Source organism: Cheilinus undulatus, linkage group 2 (genome assembly GCF_018320785.1).
Source record: "Cheilinus undulatus linkage group 2, ASM1832078v1, whole genome shotgun sequence".
Lineage (NCBI taxonomy): Eukaryota > Metazoa > Chordata > Actinopteri > Labriformes > Labridae > Cheilinus > Cheilinus undulatus.
The window spans coordinates 49,622,039-49,647,023 of NC_054866.1; the positions used below are offsets into that span (position 1 = coordinate 49,622,039).

Here is a 24,985-nt window from a genome sequence, read left to right on the forward strand (position 1 = left end):
AAAAGCTGGGTAAAATGGGGGAAAAAAGTGGCGAAAACAATGGGTGAGAAGTGACAAAAACATTTGTTATAGGTGGATAAGATAGTAAAAAGTAGCCAAAACCTGCCAAAAAGTGAGTGAAAAGTGACTGAAATGGTGAAAAGCAGCAAAAAAAGAAAGGAGGTGGAAAAAATTGGCAAAAAGCAGCAAAGAGTGGCAGGAATGGTAAAAAAAAAGTGGCATTTAATGGCAAAAGGCAGCTTAAATGGGCAAAAAGTGACAAAAAGGGGAAAAATGCAAATTGCAGAAGAATAAAAGAGACAAAAAATGGCTAAAACGGACAAAATGGGATTAAAGTGGCAAAAAATGGGACAAAAGCATCAATGGATTAAAAGGGACAAAAAAAAACCTAAGGCTGACAATTAAGTTTGAAAGTAAAGCCTTTAAGTGTGGGAAACAAACGGATTAATGTGATTTGCAATGGAGAATTTCTGAGGTCAAAGTTTGCCTTCATTCAGTTTTTCTGGGGGAATAATATTTCGAACTAGAAAAGCACTATCTCCTAATAGTAAAGAATGCTTTAAAAAGTCCTGGATCCAGACGGTGATTCGGAGCACTCCCAAAATCTTATCAGTCCTTGCTTATGCCATTTCTGACATTTCCTGAAAATTTCATCAAAATCTGTCCATAACTTTTTGAGTTATGTTGTGAACAAACTAACTAACAAACTAACAAACCCTGCTGATCACATAACCTCCTTGGTGGAGGTAATTATGACATAAAAGAGCCACAAATCATCACGAAAGAGCCACATGTAAGAGCCACACATTGAGTATCACTGGACAATTGGTTAGGATGAACCCCATGCACACAGGCGGCTGGGTTCAAGTCCTGCCTGCAGCCTCTTTCCTGCATGTCTCTCCCTATTCTCTCACCCCTGTTTCTGGCTGTCTTCACTGTCCTCCGCAATAAATAAAGGCATAAAAAGCCCTAGAAAGAGTTCCTACAAGTTCAGTTTCCTCTTATCTTCTTTTAAACAATTAATCTATTAGTTTATTTTGAGAATTAAGTAACAAATGTGAATATATACATTTATATTTATGATTTTTAAAAAATCTTGTATCCATATATGCTTTGTTATTTAATTAGGGCAATCAAACATAATGAATCTGAGCATTTCTGTAGTTGGAGGGCTGCACGCCAGGAGTTAGCACTGATGCCACATGAGTTTGCATGCGTAAGTTCTCTCTGGGAAGTCCAGCTTCCTCCCACCACCAATGAGATGCTGATTTGGTTAATTGGTGACTCTAATTGTCTGTAGGTGTGAGAGTAAGTGTGTCTGGTTGTTTGTCTCTATATATCAGCCCCGAAAAATGTAAAAGTAAACATTGGCTGACTCATACTGTAACATAACTTTGTTTTATTCACTGTGATAAGGCACTTGCATGATTCCGATTGTTTTAAAGCAAAGAATTACTCTCATGAATCTCTGCAGCCCTAAACATCATCTTCTGTTATTGTTTTAATTTAGAGCCCCCTGGTGGCTGAATTTACATACCATGTGTTTAACCGTTTTATTTGCCCTTTCTCTGACCTCTCTTACTTTGGAAAAAATGGCTTGGGTTCAGGCAAACATCAGAACTTTGTGGCTCTCCCTGTGAGAGCAAACATTACAGACTGATTAAGAGAGAGAGGGGTGGAAAATAGGTCAGCCAGAATAAAAATGAGAAAGTGAGAGAGTGAGTATAAGGAGAGAGGAGATGAGGAGATGGTTCATCCCGACTCTGATACTGACGATCAGACAACCATCTGTCACAACAACAGACAATCCACACTGGTACATAAAACACATGCACACACAAAAGCACTCATGCACAGTTTAAGCCCTTTATCTCCTCTTGAAGAGACGTACTGTATGTGAGACTACTGTAACACCCCAGGCCAAACACTCTCTGAGCTCTGTGCGGAAAGGGACATGCTGTACCAGTGGAACCAGTCTCTAGGAAGCAACCTCTTCCAGCTGTATGTACAAAAAACAAAATATGACACACAACAGGACCAATCAGATTTAAGCTGTGCATTTTATTCCACTTTGTCTATGTTCACCTTGCTGTGGTTTAGAAACCACAAAAGCTAACAATTACACCAACTTGTTCACAGCCTTTTCCCCCTAAAACTCAATCTGTCACTACTTCTTCCTCTTTTCAGTCCCTGCCCATATGCTGGTTTAACATTAATGTGATTTTTCTTCCAGCCATAAGAGTGTAGATAGTGGTCTTTTTGTGTTTATTATATCTGAAAACTGAAGAGAGACAGGGAATGTTGGAAAGAAGGAAAAACCTGTGGGCCAGTGCAGCAAGGAATTCAGCCTGCTCATTGGGCACCAGGGGCCTGTGCTACCAAGGAGGGAGTTCACATACAAGAGAAGGAAAAACTAAGCACCGGAACAAACACTAAAGTTTTCTCAGGGCTGTGTGTGCTGGTCTTCACTCATTTCTCTGTTGTTGTGCTGAGGTCCAAATTTCCACAAAGATAAATCCCAGTTTGCATGCTAACCTTGAGTGACATTTTTGTCCTTATCTCCTTATACTTGCTGTTAAACATAGCAGAAACAAATAAACTCTCTCACCTGTTTTCTTTGCCGTTTTGCAGCAGCGAGTGTCTGTCAGTGTTGGATCGGTCCGTACATACGTACGTGTTTCTCCGGGTCATGGCACTAGCAGGAATATTATTCTGCAAAAAGAATAAGAAACCAAATAAATCACACAACTTCATAAAAATGAATAACTGTAAAACTTCAAAAGGAAGCCCATCCCATGTTGACCCAGTAGCAGCATCTGATGGTTGAATGCATCATTCATATCCCCGGGGGGGAAATCCATTTATTGACAGTTATGTTGATCTCTACTACGCTAGGTTGGCATATGACCCTTTTCAGTTTATCTTCTGTCGGACCTTCCTATGGTTGACTGTGCTAACAAGTAAGCAAGCAGCTCACTGGTTTGAATGGGAAAAGCAGACAACTTATCAAAGAGTGCAATAACTTGTATAAATTATTTCTCTATGTGCAATAACCAATGCAAGAAATCTGACTCAGCCGATTCAGGAATCAACACACAAAAATAAAAATGTACCTGTAATGTCCTGTACCTGTGCAAATGGCAATAAACACCTATTCTATTCTATTCTATTCTATTCTAACTTTACAGCTCTGTAAATTTTGTGTGTACTCCACATTCTGCTTTTACAAATATAAGGCAATGTTAAATCTGGTACCTATTTAAATTCAGTCTTAGTCTTTAGAATAAAAAGTCCTTTAGTTAAAGTTAAACATTAGTCATCTTTACTTCAAATAGATTTAGTCTAGTTTAGTTAGCATATTTCATGCAATTTAAATTTTTCTCTTAATACTTCTTCATGCCTGCTGCATATTTCATGTATTTCTTACCAATTACCTATGCTGCTTCATATTTGTCATGCATGATTTATGTTTTTTGTGGCTGTGGCTACTTTGAGCCTACTAAAAATACATCATATTACAGCATCACCATTTTGTGATTTTCAGTGCTGGGTATTGTTTGCACTTTAATAATTGGAACTCTTTCTTTTATTTATGTATTTATTTTGCTAGCGAGAGTGTGCAGCTTTACCTGAGTATTTTTAGCATTTGGATGCTATTTTGCTGTTTGAGTTGCCCTAATAATGCTCTAAGGACATCACAGAAATCTTTAGCAATCGTTAATCCCCAATTTGGGCTGCAGAAAAAGTATTTGCACAGAAAATGCAGGAAAATTGCTACTTGGTTTGAATATAAACACATATTAATGCACTATCAATACTTTCATAACTTTAAAATATATCTAAGAAAATACTGACACATCTTGAATGGTCTCGCACCTCATCTCTGCACGTGTTTTGACAGATTATATGCACAGTGGAGAAAAATAATGGATTTTGAACGTCTGGTAGTCCACCACTGAAATTCATTCTCGTTTTAATCTCTCATTAAGATATATTTTTTGTTTACTCTCAGGTTATTCTCCCTCATGGAAAAAAGCTAGTCAATGAGCATTTTTAGTCATAATTGACAGAATTAACACTGATGCGATGCTCTGTCTAGCTAATGGTGATACCTGAACACAGGCTGTGGAACATGCTGAGAACACCTTGTGCATATTTGGTCTGACTGATGTTTAAGTCTATCGCAAACTGTATTATCTAGGTCAGGGGTGTCCAAACTTTTTCCACCGAGGCCCACATAAAGAAGATTTCAAGGATGGTGGGGCCACTTTCATATATTTTCATGATATCTAAGTAAGTCAATCCAGTCCAATTTGGGTAAAGACACACTAAGTGATTTGACATGCTTTAAAGTTAAGTCGCAAAAAAAAAGTTTATTAATTAATTTTTGTGTCAAAATGTTTGTTTACGGAATCATCACAGTAGCCTGGCCTAGTGCTGAAAGTAAAACATACACTAATCCAAATACATTCACACTGTCTTCACAAACTATAATTCCTTCTGTTTCCTAATCAATAGATGAGTGTAGTTTTGTGTTACCTTCCTGGACGAGCCCCCAAGGTAACACAAAACTGTACTCGTCTATCAGTAAGAAAACACAGATAAACTATACACTATAGTAAAACACACGTTTCATGTTCTAATGTGGGCCATTGTTCATTTATGTTTCAGAACTTACTGAGGGCCGGTTGAAAATAAGCAAAGGGCCGCATTTGGGCCCCAGGCCATAGTTTGGACACCCCTGATCTAGGTATTTAATTTAGACTTTGAAAAATTCAACTCAGCATGATTTCAGATGGACAAACACGATTACATGTAGTTTTAAAGTCCAGTTTGAGTGCAGCAAACTCAATAAATTGATTTCATATAACGTCATGTAAATGTTCTGAGTATCAGAGGCTCATCATTGACTGTTTGCAGATCAAAAATAAAAAGAAAAGTGCATACTGACTAAAAAACAAGATTAAATCAGTTACTTGCAATTCAATTTGTTTACAATTTCCTTTGTGTTTCCACCTGTGCACTAGTTTTGTTGGACAATAATCAAAGGCCTATCTCACATAAATGCCTGTCCCAAATAAAGGCTGGGTTATTCCACAGAAGAAATTAAGTTATATTTGTTAAAGCCATGTGTCAGAAGAATGCATTTTAAAAAAGAATGATCCTATTTACGACATTGACTTTGCTTCTATGGAGGTCAAAATGTTGTGTGACAGTATTATTAAAGCCCTAATTGAGTTAACCTCCTCCACTAAGAACAGAACTAGGTTAAAATGAAACCAGCAGACTCCCCCACCCTCCGTCCTCCAGTGTTTGACTTCAGACTGTCTCTAGTTCAGCTGTGCAGATCATTAAAGAGTTAATCTCAGGTTAATCTGGCTGTAGCCTTCAACACTTTACATTCTCTATGACTCTCTCTCTCTTTCTCTCTCTCTCTCTCTCTCTCTCTCTCTCTCTTGCTAATCTTACTGGAAAGAAATAATTTGCATTACCCCCCTCCTGGGTGAATCTGCAGTTTGTTATTCATCTCAAGGTATGCAAGTGCTTTACTTTTCAACTTTTCTCTAATCTGTGAAGGATTTTATGTTTGCAGACTCCATAATATCTGTGTCAGGGCAGCCTCAACGTTCTGTAATCTGAGGAAATGGGATTAGAAAGACTGGGAGGATTCTGCCATCTGCACACGATGCATCAATGAGGTGTTCAATGTAACAGATTGTTTACAGTGAAGCAACACTACATGTCTTTTTGTCTCTACCGTGGTTGAGTTGGCTTCCTTGCGTCGGTCGGGTATCTCCGCTTTATTTGGGTTGTGAGCAGAGCTGACCATGGGACTGGAGGGTGTTGGGATGCTACGTGAGCCTACAGCATTTGTGCTGGGTTTCCGTATTGACAGCCGCTCCTCTTTAAGCCCCGCCCCTTCTCCTGTACCACTGGGACTCCGCTTTGGATGTGTGGACCCTGGGACTGCTGGACCACCTGAGAGATTCAAAACAGTTTTCCTTGTTAGAAACATCTCTGGCATGAGTTTAACATTTTAAAAAATACCAGTCTGCAGCTGATCTCAAAATGTTGCCTTACAGAAGTCGGAGTGTCGTCTCTGGCGGTGGTAAGTGGAGGCACTGCGCTGTGTCTTGTGGCCAGAGGTCGAAGAGGGGGCACCAGATGAAGAAGGGGTGTGCTTACTAGTCCCGTTGGTCAGGCTTCCGGGTCGGACTCGAGCTAAACTCAGAGTGCTGCCTGTCCGAGACTCACTGCTTTCCGTCTGAGAAACAAAACAAAAAGATTCCCATTACCAATGTGACCGGAGTTAGGAACCAATTCAGTTGTTTAATCACTGAAGCAACCCCGGGTTATCCAAAGTTCAGTCCAAAGGGGGCAACTGGACTTGATTGGGCTTGACTCTTCAGTTCAGAACTGAAAAAGCCTCTTGAGGAGAGGCAAAAGATCTAGCTGCACCCTTTGTACCAAGTTTTGGATACCAATGACCTGGATGAATGAGAACCTATAGAGGCATTCCTGGGTTAGAATCTACTCCTGGAAGAAGAAACTTTATTTTATGTCTCAGACATTTTCAGACTTGGACCAGGACCATAGAAAATGTCATAATAATATCTAACCCATAGTTCAATTTCTCTGGTTAAAAAAAATAGACCCATTTGTTACATAGCGTATAACCTCAAGTTTGGGCTGTGTTCACATAAGGAGTTTTACCTAAGATGCTTATCTAGACAGTTCAGGAGAAGGAGCATCCTCCTGAACCATGACCTGCTCATCATCTGATAGTGTCTGAGGGGCCCTCAGATATGTCAATGGTTTTTAAAACATGTTCTGCAATGATGAATAGAGCCATTTTATAGCTGAAGATATTGGCCATGAATTTTACAGTAGTACATTTAATAAAAGAAAAATTATTTTAACTGCACACAACAGGTTAGGTCTGAAAATGCCCTTCAGCATTAAGTTATCAGATTATTATTATTACTCCTTTGGTTTTAACAGGCTCCTCTGCTTCTGACAGTGTCTGTAAAAGACTGGTGTACATGGAAAAATTATGAACAATATGAGATTAGAGTTTAAAAACTGCTGAAGACACAAAAGAGGATAAACCAAACTAGACTGACAATCTCTAAAACTGTGCTGTCTTCATCTTGAGAAAACTTTATGTAGCACATCAAACAACATCATACTAGCAAAACAGCATAAAACATTCTGTCATATTTCTACTTCAGAGGATAAAAGATAAACAAAACTAAAGATGAATAGATCCACTCACCTCATTTTTGCGTCCAAGCAGCAGGTAGGTGGCAGTGACCTCATTATACTTGTGACTGACCAGTGAGTCGCGGACCTCTTCTCTTGTGAAGCCCATCCCAACCATGACATCTGGAATTAGGGAGAATTTAATTTATTTCACAATCAGTTATTCTTACAGGAAGGTGAGACGACACTTAAATAATTCCTTGAACCTCAGAGCTTGATCTTTTATCAGGAACCCAAGAGGAGTTTAGCACCAGTTAAAGAGGTCAAATGATTGCATATTTTAACTGTTTAGTTACCAAAAGCAGGGTAAAAACTACAAGATAATCATGCTGATTTTGGGTCAGATTTCCCCCTTTCAGAGTCACTAAAGGCCAGATGGTTCTAAAGATTATCTTGACAGATTTCCCTGTAGTTTGAATTACATTAAAGGTGATGTTTTTTTTTCTCCAATCTGCTTAAAAGCAGCTCTAACTTAAGATCATAAACATTAAACATGTCCAGTATTCACAATAGGAAAGGCTGTCATATGTGGGGAACACAGATGACAGTTGAGGTTGGCGAGCAGGAATGTAACGGGGAATGGTGTAATAGCCAATCAGGACACAAGCTGACCAAACAAGGAAACACAACAAACACAGCCATGGCATTGACCATGAGGCATGAACTTAGATGGAGGTCAGTAATAGAGGAGCAACTTGATGACCTATAGCAACAACATGAGTGCACACTACACACTATAAAAACTGTTAAAACTCATATCATTTACTCTCATGTTTGGGGTCTCACATGTTCAACACTGGTTAAGATTTATAATATCTTTTGGTGTGTGCCAGACTTAGTTTTGATAGTAAATCCCAAATAAATAAAGTTTTAATTTCATGCTAAAATTGAATTATTTTGTATTTTAATACACATTTTTAAGCCCATATTGGCAATATATTAATAAAACTTGATTTATCAACCAGCCCTACTTGAGTTAACCCTTCCACTCCAAATTCATTAGGTTACAGTAAAACTAGTACACTGATGATTCTGCAGCTCCAGTTTAATTAGCAGTATCTAAACAGCAGATCATGCAAATGATGGATTCATGTTTAAATAGTTTCTCTAGTTGTCAGGCATAATGGCATTCACTGCAAACCGTCAGAGAGCATTTCTGTTCAGTTAAAACAATCTGCAGAAGAATGAATCCCATCAAGAGACAGTTACAGGTGAACATTTCTTATAAATAAGTGATTTAGAGTTAATGGAGTGTGTCTCTTACCTATGCGGCCGGTATCGTTGAAGTCCTCCTCTGGCTCTGTGTGGGGCTTCAGCTCCTCGCCGTCATAGCCGACATTCATCCACTTATCTTTCATTATTTGCTGAGGAGGAAAGGAAAGAAGAGAAAGAACATATGAACACAGCTTCACAGCAAAGATGGAGAAATATGTTTCAAGTTTTCTGCATCTGCAAATTGTTGTTTATCGTCTACCTTATATTCTGGTTATTAAACCCACTTAAAAACAAATACCTCCTGAGTGTTTAACTTTCAGAAAGATTAGATCCCTGAAGCTGACATCAGTGTGAACACAGAGAAAGAATGGGCTGTTAGGAGCCAATATTCATGTTGCTTCCTTCTTACCTCCAGCGAACAGCGCTTGGTTGGGTTGAGGACCAGGAAACGTCTCAGGATTCCCTCACAGTCTGTTGACATGTAGAAGGGTACACGATACTTCCCCCTTAAAACACGCTCCCGCAGCTCCTGAATACAACACATACAGGATTTATGTCTGGTGAGTTTCTGCTACAAGGAAGCTGAACGAATAAAAGATCAGACTACATGTTGATTGTTTTCTTCTGTGAAATTTAACAATGACATAGGGCACTGTTTTTGTTTTTAATTCCTTTAAATGTTTGATAAGGATGGCTTATGGTAGTATGAGTCATTCGCAGCCTTCATTCTTATTCTTTTGATACTTAATATAACGTGCTTTAGACACTACTATATCTAGCAAAGACAAAGACAGCATGCAGTAATTAGAAATAAAAATAAAGATTAGTTAGAGCATTAGTTCTCAACATTGGGGTTGGGACACTGAGAGGGGGTCACAAGATGCCCTAAAAAAACTAAGAACATTTTTTAAATTACACTGTTGCCATTTTACACCAATTTTTCTAAATTTTAACCCTTTTTTTATCACTTTATTTCCACCAATTTTGCCAATTTTAACATATTTTTGCCACTTAAAACACATTTTTTTTCCATTTTAAACCCTTTCCAACACTTTTCTTCTGCCTGTTTTTGCCACTTCTAAACCACGTCTTGTTACCTCTGCTGACCCATTATTGCCTCTATTAACTACTTTTTTACCACATTTTACGCCCATTTCAACCACTTTTCACTATTTGATGCGCACATTTTTGCAAGTTTAATCCATTTCTGCCAATTTCTGCCCATTTTTCTGTCTTAGTTAACCCTTTTTGTCAAATTATATCAATTTTTCATCCCATTTCACCAAATTTTCGACGCATTCATGCCAATTTAAAGTCACTTCAGCCACTTAATGATTCCCCTTACCACTATCAATGCCAGTTTTTGCCACTTTTCACTCTATCGGCCAATTTTATCAAATTTTTGCCACTTCTAACGAATTTCTTCTACTTTTAAAATCTAATTTCACCACCTTTTCCACCATTTTTGGTCATGATTAACCTATTCTAGCCATTTTTAACCCATTTTATTTCTGTTTAAAATAAAAGGGATTTGAACCCATTTTTACGAAGGCTATCAACCACACAAATGAATAAAAAAATACACTTGCTTCTTTGGTAAGAGTGGTTGTTAATCAGGTTAAAGGCCCCCCCCCCCCCCCGGGTGGTTTTGTCTGCACATGACTATTCTAGATTGTGCATGGCTGTGTTCAACCACCTCCTGGTACAGTAGGGGTCCCTGGTCTCTAGCACCTTTATTTTTGGGGTCCTGGGCTGAAAAGGTTGAGAACCACTGAATTAGAGAGAGGGAGTGCCACCAGTTACAAAGCAGTGTTAGAGAGAAATGGCTGTTACTTTCTGAGCTGCAGGCTTTTGTTTGATTGCTAGTGAAGAGGGCTTTTCCCTCTGCCTAATACATGCATCTCTGCTCCGCCCTCTTGTTACAGCCTTTACCCTGATACCTGCTCTTATTTACTAGTAAGCCATTAGTTTTTATTAAGTCCTTTGATCAGCTCATAAGGCTGTAAATGTAAAATTTACTGTCCATTGTAGTCAGAGAGAGAGATAAGGAAGGGAGTCAGCGATGTCAACAGGCTCTAAAAGTTTTTCTCTAAGCCCCGACCTGTGAACAACCTGCTTCACATCACTACACAAACGTAAATGCCCCAAAAATATCCTCAATAGGAATACTGGAAAATACAAACAAGAACAGAATCATAGCAGAAATTTCTTCTGAATCATTAATGATTCAGGGGAAATACTGGATGTTTGGTTCACATGATTTTTTTGAAAATCTTTATCATTATAACTCTGTGCAAATCGTGTGCTAATCTGGGGTCAAAACAACTAAATTAACCAGTTTAAAATTTCTTGGACTTCATCTCTGTGAATCTAACCAGGCAATGCTTTTTTTTCTTATCACAATTCTAGTATCATGATGACTCTACCTTTAAGTTCTGTCCATCGAAGGGTAAGGAGCCGCTGACCAGCGTGTACAGGATGACACCCAGGCTCCAGATGTCCACCTCCGGACCGTCATACTTTTTCCCCTGGAACAGCTCTGGGGCTGCGTACGGTGGAGAGCCGCAGAATGTGTCTAGTTTACTGCCTGCAGAAAACTCATTACTGAAGCCAAAATCGGCGATTTTGATGTTGGAGTCTGCATCCAGGAGCAAATTCTCCGCCTGTGTGAAACAACACAGAGCAAAGCTGATAAAACAATAGGAAAACATCTCTCCTAAAGGTTGTCCTGTTCGTGCTTCACAGGCTATGTGTTTGCATATTGTCACGCACACTAAACAGATTTAAAGCTAATTTCACTTCCGGATCAATAAAGTAAACAAAATTAAAGTTCAAGGGAAGATTCATGCACATCAATCACATGTTGAGCGCTATCAAAGATTTTTACCAATCAGAAGAAGTCTAGCAGGTTTCAGAACTGACACAGCAGAATTTAAGCATTTATGCATGTGCAATGAATAGGGCAGTTTGGTCCCTATGCAAAAACCTTTGCAGTTGTTCGTGCAAATTAACGGTGGTTATCCTTGCCAATATTGATTAAATCATCATACATTAGTGTATATTATTATATTATTCTGCATAAGGGTTCAAGAAGAAGAACCTTTGTACCTTTAGGGCTACAATTCAGATCATTTTTATTTAGTTTCTTGTAATATTGAGTAATCACCTTCAAGTCTCTGTGAACAATGTTCTTCTGATGACAGTAGTGCACGGCTGAGACAATCTGAGACAGGAGAAGAGTAAAGACATCAAACAAAGGAATGATACTGTACTTCATGTATGTAGTAACAAGCATACCAGTGAGCTTTAATTTCATATTCACACACCTCTTTGATCAATGACTGGGAAAATAATACACCTAACAACAAGAGTTAAATTTAAATGTCAGAGCACCAAGACCTCCTGTTTGTTTTATTTGATGCAAACCAGAGTGGTAAACTTGACATTTTTCATGCATTGCTCTGTTTTAGGGTCAGACTGGCCCATCCCATGTTAAAGAGAATAAAAACAGACACATCATCAACACTGAAGCAGAGCAGATTTCAACTCCTGATACTTTCTGCTGATTCCACCAGAACAGCCAAGCTAGAGTCTTGTATAAACCAGGGTTTGTTAAGATGTTTGATTGATAAATCTGTCTCCTCCCCTTTGCTTCAGGTTTTCATTACTACTACAGCAGCTATGAGGTTAAACTGACCTGTCTGAACTTGGCTCTGGCCTCTTTCTCCTTCATTCTGCCGTGAGCCACGAGGTAGTCGAATACTTCACCTGGAAGGGAAACAAAGGGAATGAACGCTTGTTTTGGTTCAGGCAGGCATCAAAGTTGTTACATAATCACACTAAATGCTAGCTTGTTCTTATCAATGGATTTGGAATGATCTCTTTCTGCATGCAATGATGCTCAGCATGGCATCTTTGCAGCTTTAGCTCCTTAAGCTTAACACAAATCTGCAGCACATACATATGAATAAAGAATGTCTCTTAAGATTTGTATTTGTATTTTAATGTTCTAAAATCTCAGCCTTCTTCCTGTCTGTTTGAATGTTTAGATGCCTTTCTTTAATGGAGGACAAGTATAGTTATTACTATTATTATCTCCTGATTTCTCATCGCAGGTTAAGGAGCCTCTAATTAAGACCTGCCTTTATTGTCAGGACATGCAGCATAACCAGGCTGGTAAAAGGGACTGGGCCTTAAATTAGGATGGCCTTGTATTCAAAGTTTTATAGCAAATCCTATTCCAGTGATGCAAACCTTCAAATGTTATTGTGTAAAAGTCCTGATACATATCTGAGTGTACATTAGAGAATTGGAGCCAAACATTTAACCCTATGAGGTCCAGATCAACGAGGCAGCATATCAGCTGGTAAGCTGCTGCCTCCTTATTAGGAAATAGAAGAAGAGATCACACAACGAAAAGAGCAAGGAGAGACAGATTAAGAATCATGAGGAGAGAAGAAAGAAAAATAAAGGCACTACAGAAATAGAAAAGTGCATGGGAAAGTAGAAGAGGAAAAGACTGAAGAGAAAACCTTTAAGTTGCAAAACATTTGCATTAATGACATCACTGTATATGTGAAAAATACAAAGAGACCAACTATAATAACTTAATCTACATTTGTTATCTAGTTGTTTGTACTGCTTAGTCCAGGCCATTTTCAGCATTAAATTATAATTGTTTGAGATGTCACTCACCTCCACTGGCATACTCCATAATCAGGTAAAGAGTTTTCTCAGTCTCAATCACCTCAAACAGTTGTACTGGAAGACAAAAAAGAAGACGTGTTAGACAACAGAGAAGCATGACATACAAAAGCACAAACCCACAAAAGATGGCTGAGATCTGGCTCACCTATGTTGGGATGGTTGAGAGTTTTCATGATGCGTACCTCTCGAAACAGCTGAAAAACAGACAAAAAGGGAGGATAAATTAACAGTTAAACAACTCTACAAAATATGAAACAGACAAATGATACAAAGACAAGTTAAAAGGATTATGACAATTTAGACTGCGCTGATCTGGTAACACAGGCAAAACAAAACAAACAAACAAACAAACAAACAAAAAAAACACTTACTGTAGCTTTTATCTTGACACTGCTATGTTTATTAATCTTAAAGCATTTAAAATCAAACATTGAGATCCTGAGTCAACCAGAATGGATTATGGCTGCTAATAGCTTCATAAATTATGAATACTTTTCTCCAACCATCTGCTCAATCTCAAGATGTAATTCATGAATCATAGAGTGCTTATGATATTCAGGCCCCAACACTGCCATAACACTGTACTGCACAGTTTGCTCTTATACCGTCAGAGGTCAGTTCTGTCCATGTATGCATAAAAAGCTAGGAGGGCGGTGTACACTTTTTCAAGTGTATTTAAGACTAGACTCAAAGTTGCATTTGATATACAGTGGCGTGAAAAAGTATTTGCCCCCTTTCCTATTCCTGATTTTTTTGCACATATATTACACTTAAATGTTTTGCATCATCAAACCATTTTTAATATCTCACAAAGACAACCAAAGTAATGTAGTTTTTAAAAGATGATTTTATTTATTAAGGGAAAAAAATCCAAACCTGTCCCGCCCTAGGTGCAAAAGTAATCGCCCCCTGAATAAGGATTTAGGAAAATAGTTGAATTGCGATTTTTTCTTCCAATATTGCAGTTGTGATATGTTATGCAATTTTTTCTTAAGTTCCTGACCTTATGTTTTTTGCAACAAACACAAGCAATGAATCATTCTATATTACAACAAACTCAATATTAGATCAAACTGGGGCTGAACAATTTAGGAAAATATCTAATTGTGATAATTTTGACTTGTACTGCATATTGGATAGGAATTGTTGTTTAGAAGGGAGTCATAATTTTTATGTCTTCTCATATTTAGTTAGAAAAATGTACAAAAAAGCAGGATTTTTGTTGACTATTCAAAAAAACTTCCACTTAGATGATTGCATGATGAGTAACTTATAACATCTCTGCAGCAAAAAAGAAGTTTTAAAATGGACATTTTTACACAAGTTTAAGGTTGAAAAAATATTGCACCTTCTGCAATTTGAAAATTGCACTGGGCCATATTGCAATTTCATCTAATTTTTGATAAATTGCCCAGCCCTAAACAGCACAGAGCAAAACAGGAAGTGATTCTGTCCACCACTGTGTCAATGGCACCAGGCTAAAGTGTTGATTGGCTGGTACAAATGCTACATCTAGTCCATCAGATTGTGTTTTATACAGGTCATGTGGTGAAACTGTAGAGTGAAAATAAAGCCAGAGAGGAAGGCATACGTTGCAGTGGAATCAAAGTAGTGCACTTTTTGATTCATTAATATTCTTGAATATCTGCAAAATAAAATGCTGATACAGATAAACAGCCAAATGCCACTTATCACCTCAATAATCAGCCAGGCAGATAATCAGTTGCCCCCTAGTATAAGCAAACCCAGAAAGTCTTATGTGAATTGCAAGTTCTTCTTAAGTGTCATTTGTGCATACTCAAAGGTCACAAAAGTCATGCAATCCTTTTATGAACCGGGCCCAGAGTCAAGCTTTCTAAAGCATAAAATCTACATTGAAAACGGCACATAGTAGAGCTATAAGAGACACAAGATTTTCATGGCACAATAGCCAGCAAAGAAATACAGCACTTAATACAACAGAAATGTCACGTACAAAATAAGTACTACTATTAAAAAAATTCATATTACAGCACTTAATACAACAGAAATGTCAAGTACAAAATAAGTACTACTATTAAAAAAATTCATATTACAGCACTTAATACAACAGAAATGTCAAGTACAAAATAAGTACTACTATTAAAAAAATTCATATTACAGCACTTAATACAACAGAAATGTCATGTACAAATAAGTACTATTATCAAAAAAACTCATATTACAGCACTTAATACAACAGAAATGTCACGTACAAAATATGTAAGCTTCAGTTTGTGCTCTGTTATTCACTGAAACAGCATAACTCTGCTTTATAAGTAATATAAAGGAGGATGGCTGGCTGCATTGAGTTTGTAAGCCCTGATGAAAATCATCAGGGCCAAAACATACTGGCTTTTGAATGACTTGGACATTAGAGTAAAGGCTTGTTAAGTATTCCTTCTTTATTTTTCATGCTGCTTCTTCCTGTTATAGTGTGCATAAATTATAAATCTGTATTAAAGATCAGTGAGCACATATCTGTGATCATAATGTAAGTTTATAATGAACATTATTACAGTGTTGATTAAAAAAGTACATCTAAAACGGTTTAAAAGAAGCCTTTTTCTTTTTTTCTTTAGTGCCTTGTCATCTCTTTCTTGGCTTATTTTTCTTATTCATTCATCAAATAAATTGTTCTGTCTTTCTCTAATTCATTCATTTCCCAGCTGACGTACAGCCACTGCTGCCTGAACACCCCCCACTCATTTCCACATGCACTCTGGACCTGGGACCACCCATGGGATGTCTGATAGGTACTGGGCTGACAGCAGAGCCACCTCCCCTGGGTGTGCCCTGCCTCTGCCTCCCCCCTTCTCATCCATCACTGAGCTGCAGACTGCTGCCTCATCCTACCCCCCCGCCCCGTCTTCTAATTAAAGTAATGTATTTGTCTGTGAACTCCATTTTAAAAGATTACAGAGGGGATGTGCCAGCACTGGATCCATCACAGTAAAACGCGCAGACGGGAGCTTATGACATAACACAAACTGGAATGAATCAAACCTTAAATTACCAACAGGAATTTATAAATATCAGATAAACATCACATAGTATAATGTGGACCATTAAAAGCGGATGAAAAGCTAAAATGCATATGTTTTAAGGTCTGGGATTTGCAGCCTGGTAAAATGTATAACTAATGCAATGAAGCCACTCATCCATCATTAGTTGTTTGGGTTTGGTTATTAGAGACAAAGTGAGACATTCTGACCCTAGAGGGGAAATGTGACTTTACTTTGAAGAGTGTGTGTGGAGTAAAGGACAAAGAACTAAATGTGTGTTACAGAAGCCGAGTGTGTTTGAGCAGGAAACTGAACAGAAATAGAAAATGTGGCTAAAAACAATGCACAGGAGATGAGGGGTGTGGAGGGACGTAAAAGAAAGGGACAAAAAGGAGACACAATAGAGTGCACAGCAATAAGTGATGTTTACTAGTGTTTCAACAGTGTTATTTCAGTGCAAACCCATCAGAAAACTTGGGCCATTTAAATTCTATAATGCATATTGTGCATGAGTGAGAACAGTTCAAGAACATAAAAACAGAGACAAAAAGATAAGCCAAGAATACAAAAGTATAAATTCCTTCATAATACCCTCCTTTTCAGTCTCCTCTGGCCTGCCCACAATCTCACTGAGTACCATAAAAAATCCATTCCCTCTCCCCTCTCTTTCTCCACCTTTCAGATAATGTGTGCTAAAACATGCCGTTCTCAGATTTTCCCCTCATGACCTCATGTAGGGAGTTAGCCCCGCCCCCAGGTTTGGTTGGCCCTCCCTGCTTGGAACAAAGTTCCGGCCTCCTCTCCTGATCTTTTTCTCAGTTGGAGGGTCAGGAGAGCCACATCCCTTAAGCCACATCAATTTCCAGAGAGGGGCGTGGTCACGGGCGGAGTCAGACAGCTCAGTAACATTTAAAGCCACAGACATAGAAATGCTGGTTTTGTGCAGGGCTTTGAGACATACAAAAATCCTATACTTGAGTGTTTATTCAGCAACAAACTTCACAGCCATGTTTTGGGGAACTCTGAGACCAATATTAACTTGTCTTTAAAGAGTAAAACATGTCCCCTTTAAACCAAGACAGCAGCCAGAAAGGTGTCCAGATCCACATTGCTAGATCATATACCTGTGTCAATAGGCTGATCCTATAGGCCAGGTGTGTCCAAACTATGGCCTGGGGGCCAAATGTGGCCTGCTGCCCATTTTTGATGGGCCCCCCCAAATTTTTTTAAATAAAATAAAATATGGCCCTCAATGGAGAACAAAGCTTGTGCTAGACTGTACTGCTCTTCTTAAATTCAGCACAAGGCAGTGCTATCATGCTAATAGTGTAAACGAACATTTTGACAACATAAAACACTGAATGAATGCTGATTTTAAGGACAAAATTGAGACACTATACCAAATTAATAAAGTTATCATAGTTATAACGTCCTAATGGATTATAGCAGCAAACACCAAATCCAATGGTGTTAAAGGGGCGGAGCAAGCAGTAGCCAGAGCTGACTGGTGCCATCAACTTGCCGTTTAAGCATACCCAATCACTGAGCTTATCTTAACCTACATTAAATTGGTTTTACTTACTTTAACATCAAGGTGAGGCATATGAAAGTGGCCCTACCATTTTTATATATCTCTACATGTGGCCCCAATGGAAAAAGTTTGGACACCCCTGCTATGGGCCTAGCTATAAACTTTAGTTCTATGCTAATCTGTGTAGCTAGTAGCATAAAAACCAGAAATGAGAGAGGAGTCAAAATTTAGCTGCTTTGACCATACAGTGAAGTAACAGAAGGTCCACTGTGACAGGAGAGGGTGAGTGATGATATTCAAGTCTGATTTTTAAAAATCAATTTTCGACAATAGTTTGGATACAACAAATAAACATCTGCAGCCAATGTTTGTCAAAAGGGCTGATGGCTAATGTTAAACCAATGCATCTGTGCATCCCTACTTTCAAAGCTAAATGAGAAAAAATGTGCCTGTAGGTTTTACTACCCGTCTGAATGCATAGTTTTACACTAAGACACCATGTGTGCAGTGATGAAGGGATCAAACAGGCAGCAACCTTTTATGTCCAGCTGCTGAGATTTAGTAGTTTATATGGAAGGAGCAGAACTGAGCTGAATTTACATTTAAAAACCTGTTGGTGGTCAGCATGAAGGTAAGACACACAGAGACACTATACTGACTGACTGACTAGCAATTAGATGGAGCTTATTATTTAAACATTTCTATCAGAGTGCAAAGATGACAAAGATGTTCACTTTATTTACATTCAGTTGTGCATTTAAAGGCGAGAAACACGAGTAAAGTATATCACCATAAAATAGCAAATGTTCATGCATTTATCTGTCAAACACCCGCTTCATACTAGACTACATTGAACATCTGCAGAGTATTACCTCTCATGATGACAGAAGCAGAAAACTACACAGAAAAGTGTTTCTTCCTGTTTCTCTGCCTGTAACTCATCTTTTTCAACAACATGTGAGATTCCGTTAAACCACATGTTAAAGGAATTTACTCTCCACAGTGAGGCAACAACATTTTCAAGATGACATAACTTTACAGTTCCCTGAAGCGATGTGTGCATGCCTGTCTGGTCTGTGTGCATGTTTTCACTCCTATCACTTGAGACTGATTCCTCGTAGTCAATGAGCCCTGAGAAAAAAACAGCCGTTTAGTTCACCCACGCTAACACAAGTCCTTCTACAACTGCAGGTACACTCACAGTGACTTGGCAGCACTGTACGGCCAAATATAAGACAAGTGTCAAGATTAGACACAAAGACACAGAAATAATCAAATAAACAGCAACCACATAAGGCTCTGTTTGTATTACAAGCTTCCAACCACATGTTCAAGACAATTTTACATTCTACTAACTTCCTATAGGGCTTAATCACAATTCTATCCTGATCACAATAAGAGCATCTGAATAAACAATCACATAATTCTTGATGTATTGCGGTTATTTTAAAAACATAAAGACTGGCAACATTTTCTTAAGGTTCATTTGAGCTCTGATTTCGATAGTACAGAGAATGTATCAATATGGCGGGGACAGCCATGCATCAACAGTGAAGTTTGTCCAATGTTAGCAGTAGGGCTGGGCAGTTAGTTGAAAATTAGATTAAATCACTGCTGCACTTGTCAAATTGAAGCTGCAATATTTCTTTAACTTGAAATGTGTCAAAATACCAGTTTAATAAATGAGTTTTGCAGTGGCAGAGATTTTATGCACATTATGCAAACACTCAAGTGTCAATTTTTATAATGGTTTACAAAAATCCTCCTTTTTGTGTTTTATGTATGCTTTTCTTTATCAAAACAAAATCAAAATAGTGACATAAAAATGATAACGCCCTTAAACAAAGCAAATGACATCACATCTGCAATACAAGCAAAAGTTAGTTAGCTCATTCCATCTAAAACTGATGAAACCTAGCGTTACTTCATGAAAGTCGTACCCCAGCCGCAATCAGCTGATAGCCAGTCTCATCTCCTCCACCCCAGCCACCTCCTTTATAGCTTAAAGCTTGTTGCACCCCCATAATCAGATTCATGCTACTATGGATTAATTGCTTCAGAAATAAATTCATTATTTTCGATACACATGGTCTTATTTACAGAATTATTTATTGCTTAAATCTGTCGAAAAATACATATTAGCCCGAGAATGATCGCATATTTTTGCTAAATGTTCAGCCCTAGTTAGCAGTGTGACTGCTGAGCCAGGACGGACCAGCCGCCAGCAGCGTTGTTGAACCGAAGACAGTGGAGAGGTTGCACAGAAGAAAACCCCCACAGCAGGATTGCTGTGTTTAAAATGGTTGTAGGGGAAATTTGCATTAATTTTTGCCACTTTTAAATTCAGCCTCATAAAAATTCAATAATTAATGTGATTCTGACTTTAATCTATTTTTTGCATATATATGTTGTGCACATTTTTCTCATATCATGCAGGCCTTTTCTCCCACCATGTTCACTGTCAGCAGCAGGAACAATGCCTCTAAAATCATTGAGCTCCTGAGCCTCCACTGACACGTCATCACATGCAAAGCACTTACCAGAACATCTGACCTGAGATGACCACTGAACTCAAGCCTCACTGTGCTCCAATCAAACACAGATGCAGATCTGTGATCATTAAAAACAAAAACACCACAGTCTGAGCCTCATGCTCTTTGACACTGCTGCTACCTACAAACTGTACCAGCAACACTCCAACAGGCTCCTGGTATTATGGCTGTATGTCCATGTAGATATCATTAGCCTTTCCTGGTTCATTTACAAGTTTCAGCTTTGGTTCTGAAAGAATGTGATGCTTTTTCAGTTTTAAAATTTTTGTGGTAAGTTGAGGTTAAACTACATATTCTGAGCATGATTTAGCCAGATCAGACAGTTGTAGGTTTTAAGGACTCATCTGCCCCAAAAATAATTCCTGTAATTTCATGAAAACCAAGCCCTTAACTGGGATGCCTCACAACTTCCCAACAGAAAGTCTAGAACACGGGTGCCCAAACTTTTTCCACAGAGGGCCACATACAGAAATATATTAGGATGGTGGGGCCACTTTCATATTCCTTGCCATGAGGATTTTAAAGTTAGTAAGACAAATTCAATGTAAGTTAATACATGCTTAGAGATTGAGTATGCAGAAATGGCTACGTAATGGCTGACAGGGCAAATAGACAGTCATTTTCAGGGTTTTGGGGAGCCAATCAGATTTGGATCTGCCCCTGAAAAGTTATTGATGCTGCTTTTTACTGTGATAACCCATCAGGACATTATTAATAAAATTATCTTCTAGTCAAAATGTTTGTTTACAGATTTAACATGGTAGTACTACCTTGTGCTGAAAACAAGAAGTACAACACAGTCAAGCACAAGCTTCATGCTTTAATGTGGGCCACATTTCATTTTATCTAGAATTTGCTGCGGGCCAATCAAAAATGGGCTGCGGGCCGCACTTGGCCCCCGGGGCCATAGTTTGGACATGAATGAGAAAGAAAACAGCTGGTCTTCTAAAAAACCTAAAACCATCGGTGCTCAGACTGGATTCTCTTCAAAAAGGGTTTAAAAAACAAACATTGGTATATGATCCAGCTCCAGGCACTTAAGATGGTTTGAAAAAATGTAGAAGGATTTTGATTCAAAGTCTAAAAACATTTAAAGCTGATACTTAGGGGAGTATTTTTAACGTTTCTAGCCCTATACAAAGGCCTTTTAAAACCATCTGGAGTGCCTGGACCTGGATTATAGGTAAAAACAAGTGTCTTAATATAACTTCTGTTAAGTATTGGCAATAGACAGACAAAGATAGACTGACTGACTTTCACAACAGACCAAATAAAAGAGAAATGGCGGAGGAAAACAGCAGACACACTTCTGCAACCTGATCAGTAACTCCTGTTAGCATTAGCATCAAGGAAATTGATGCTAGTACAGCACAGTGCAACCAAGGTATAGCTAGAGCCAAGCAAGTATATTTGTCTACCACTTAAAAAAAAATTATGTATTCACTGCATGTAAAGGACAGGAGAGATACCTACTTGTAAATCCTTTCTGTAAATGCACTGATTGTAGAGTGATGGCTCATGTTAAAAATTATCCTTTTAAATGCTCATCGATGGCAAAAATCAGGACTGATGCGGATGCCTCATTGTGTAAAATAACATTTTAGGTGATGGCCGAAATCAACGTTTTCTTCCAATTTCTATGATGTAAGACCCCCACAATCAGAGTTTGTCCAACAGGTCTCAACTTCTTCCCAGTAATAAACTTCCTGTCAGAATCAGCCCTTAGATGTGCTAAATGCTAGCATAAAAGTACACAAAACATGAGATAAACATCTGTTACTGGCATTTTTTCATGCTCACATTATTTGCCAATGGCTGATATTTGTCAATACTGACGTTAAATTGATGCATCTCTGCATCTCTAGATAATGTTGGTTGAACATTTCTGTGGCTCCTTGCTGCCACTATTATCGCACTGCACCCTAGGATGATGGTTGTGATACACTGCCTCATCATCATCAACAAAAACAAAACAAAAACAACAAGACAACAAACTCAGGCTCAACTGCTGTGATTATGGAATATTAAGTGAGTCATTCCAAAAGGTGAGTGATGTTGTTTGAGCATCGATATACAGCAGGGGTCATCAACTACATTTGTACAAAGGCCAGATTTTTCCTAAGCAGGCCCTTTGGGGCCAAATTTTCTTATAAACTCAAAAGACATTTTGTAAATGGTCTAATTAACATGTATTTGTATATATTTTTTATTTTCTATTAAATGCATGCAATTTTTAGGCTCCCGGGCCACCAGTTGATGATCACTGATATACAGCGTACTGCTGATGAATACTGTCCAAAACCTTCAACACAAAGAAAAAGGAAGGGCGGGGCCTAGTGATTAGGTCACACCCAAAGCTGCCTGGGTTTCCAGATTGGCCTGTGGCTCTTTCCTGCATGTCTCTCCCTGATTCTCTCCTCCCTGGTTCTGATTTTGTTCACTGTCCTCCTCTATAAATAAAGGCATAAAAAGCCAAAACATATATATTTTTTAAAAAGTCAAAAACACTGCAGTATGTTTGTAAACCGTCTTCTTTGCAGGTGTCGTTTAGCCCCGCCCATCTTCCTCCCTCCAGCATCATTCATGATGATTGGGCGGGTACCACCTTGTAGTCGGTCATGTCTGTCAGTCATGAAATTATGTTTCTGTTATCGCTCAGACCATCACAGTGACCACCATAGCAGATAAGACTGTATCTGACCTCGACTTTACAGTATTTATAAAAATAAACATGCACTTAAATCCCCCCCATTGGGCTAACAAAACTGTCCTATTGATGTGAAAACTGCTGAAAATAACAGCAATTTGAGCTCCAGAGGAAAAACTAATTCAGTTTTAGTGATTAAGTGTGTTCTTTTTAAAACCTCAAATGTTAAAACTGTCCAGCTGATAAATGCTCACATTAAAAATCGGGTCTCTGTCTTGCTTCTATTCTTATTTGTAAGATGCTTTGAATCTGCAAACAGGAAGCTGCATTGTCATAAATACTCTTGCAGGTCCTTTGGGAGTGTGTGTAATTGAATTAAGTGCATGATGCATCAGCTGTTCATCGGAGCTTTGAGAAGAATTATCAGCTTAGTCTCTCCTCCCTCACCTCTCCCCTAAACACTCATTCACCTCTTTATGCCTCTCTCTCCTCCTCTGCACTCTTTCACCTCTTTTCCTCCCAGGTTTCTCCCTGTTTTCTGATCATTTCTCTCAATAATGGAAGAATTCAGCCTGAGATGCTACAGCTTTAAAGATAAAAATAACAGCTGGGCACTGTTTCCAAGACAATGATGAAAAGAGACTGGAAGCAGAAACGTCAGCAGCTGGCCGGGAAATTGTCGAGTCACTGGTATTGATCCAACGGTCAAATCAGTCCCCAGCTCATCAATGCAGTAACGTCCTGCTGTGTGGCAAAAATATAGTTTTTATTACACTTTTATGTCAGTCTCGTTATAAAATACAGCATTCATCCAACAGAATTATTTCACTCTGCCTTCTTTTTCTTCTCTTCCTGGTTCTCTTCCATGACGATGGCCTGCATCACAGTTGCCATGCCAACACAGGTATTAATCCTAGGGGCTGAAGGGGAGGGGGCTGAGGGGAGTTATGGAACAGCAAACGCATGCAAGTAGCAACACACAGACACGCACACACAGCTGTTGCTACGTAAAATAAGGTGAACATTTCCTATACTTTGATACTTATTGATGCCTTGTCTTCTAAAAAATCTCTGTAGCTTTAATGATTGAAATTACCAAAATATATAAAGGCTTTTAAAAACAGATCTTTAGTCCTAATTTTAACTAAAGTTGGTTACAAGCAGAAAGAAAGAGACAAAAGTCTTAACAACACAAATACATTGGCATCATTTCAGTTCCATTTAGACAGTGTGCGGAGTTTGCCTTCCTTTTAGGCAGTTGAAAACAAGAAGGTACCAAACAACAACTACCTAGATCTTCTATTTTTGTTGCTGTGGTGTCAAAACAGGCATTACTATCAACTGATTTCCAGATGGAATTATATTGATAGATTAAAATCCAGTATTGCAGCGAGGGATGGAGATACCAATCAAGTTCCATACAGACTTAGTTCAGCAGTTTTCGAAAGCCCTAAATCAATAACACCTGAGCTCAACTTTACTGCTATTGAGCCTTGTGGGTCCTGGAACATCATATAGGTATCAGGTCTGACAGCATAAATGCATTAAATCTGGTGCGGTTATTATTCATCATTAGTGCAAAATTAAATCACGATAAATCTCCTGATTTATGTCCTTTCAGCACATTTTGGTTCAGCCTCCCTGCAGCCACACTAGTGTAAAACAAGTCCAGTACTGCTCCTTAATGTCTTATTTCACTTTGAAAAACTCACAGACAGTGGACATGTCAATAGTCCCATGCATTTTGTGTTATCAAATATTGTTAACAATAGTGTTAACAAATTCAAGCAATAAATCATTCTATTTATAACTTACTTTCCATTAGGAACACACTCATCATACATCTAACCATTTTACTGAAAGATGGATGCAGTTTTGCTTTGCAGAGAAGGCTCTGCTCCCCTGGGTTAGTCAAGCAGCATGCTTTGACTTTCCAGAGATTGAATAGCTAGAGACCCCATGGACAGATGCATTTATGACAACACGCATTGAAAACAATGAAATAATTTCAGCAATCAATCCATAGCAGCATGAATCTGAATATGAG

General features: G+C 38.5%; 1 protein-coding gene across 4 annotated transcripts in view; it reads right to left on the reverse strand.

The window, feature by feature from the left end:
• mark4b (MAP/microtubule affinity-regulating kinase 4b) overlaps positions 1–24,985 on the reverse strand; it is a 105,212-nt gene that overhangs the window by 29,831 nt on the left and 50,396 nt on the right. For all 4 annotated transcript variants that reach the window (XM_041810592.1, XM_041810612.1, XM_041810601.1 and 1 more), the window contains 11 exons: positions 13,331–13,379; positions 13,174–13,239; positions 12,176–12,246; positions 11,645–11,701; positions 10,905–11,141; positions 8,888–9,007; positions 8,528–8,627; positions 7,277–7,386; positions 6,082–6,265; positions 5,759–5,979; positions 2,609–2,712 (listed from right to left, as the gene is read on the reverse strand). In XM_041810592.1, coding sequence (XP_041666526.1) covers positions 2,609–2,712; positions 5,759–5,979; positions 6,082–6,265; positions 7,277–7,386; positions 8,528–8,627; positions 8,888–9,007; positions 10,905–11,141; positions 11,645–11,701; positions 12,176–12,246; positions 13,174–13,239; positions 13,331–13,379 — 1,319 coding nt within the window. The remainder of the gene's footprint in view (positions 1–2,608; positions 2,713–5,758; positions 5,980–6,081; positions 6,266–7,276; positions 7,387–8,527; positions 8,628–8,887; positions 9,008–10,904; positions 11,142–11,644; positions 11,702–12,175; positions 12,247–13,173; positions 13,240–13,330; positions 13,380–24,985) is intronic.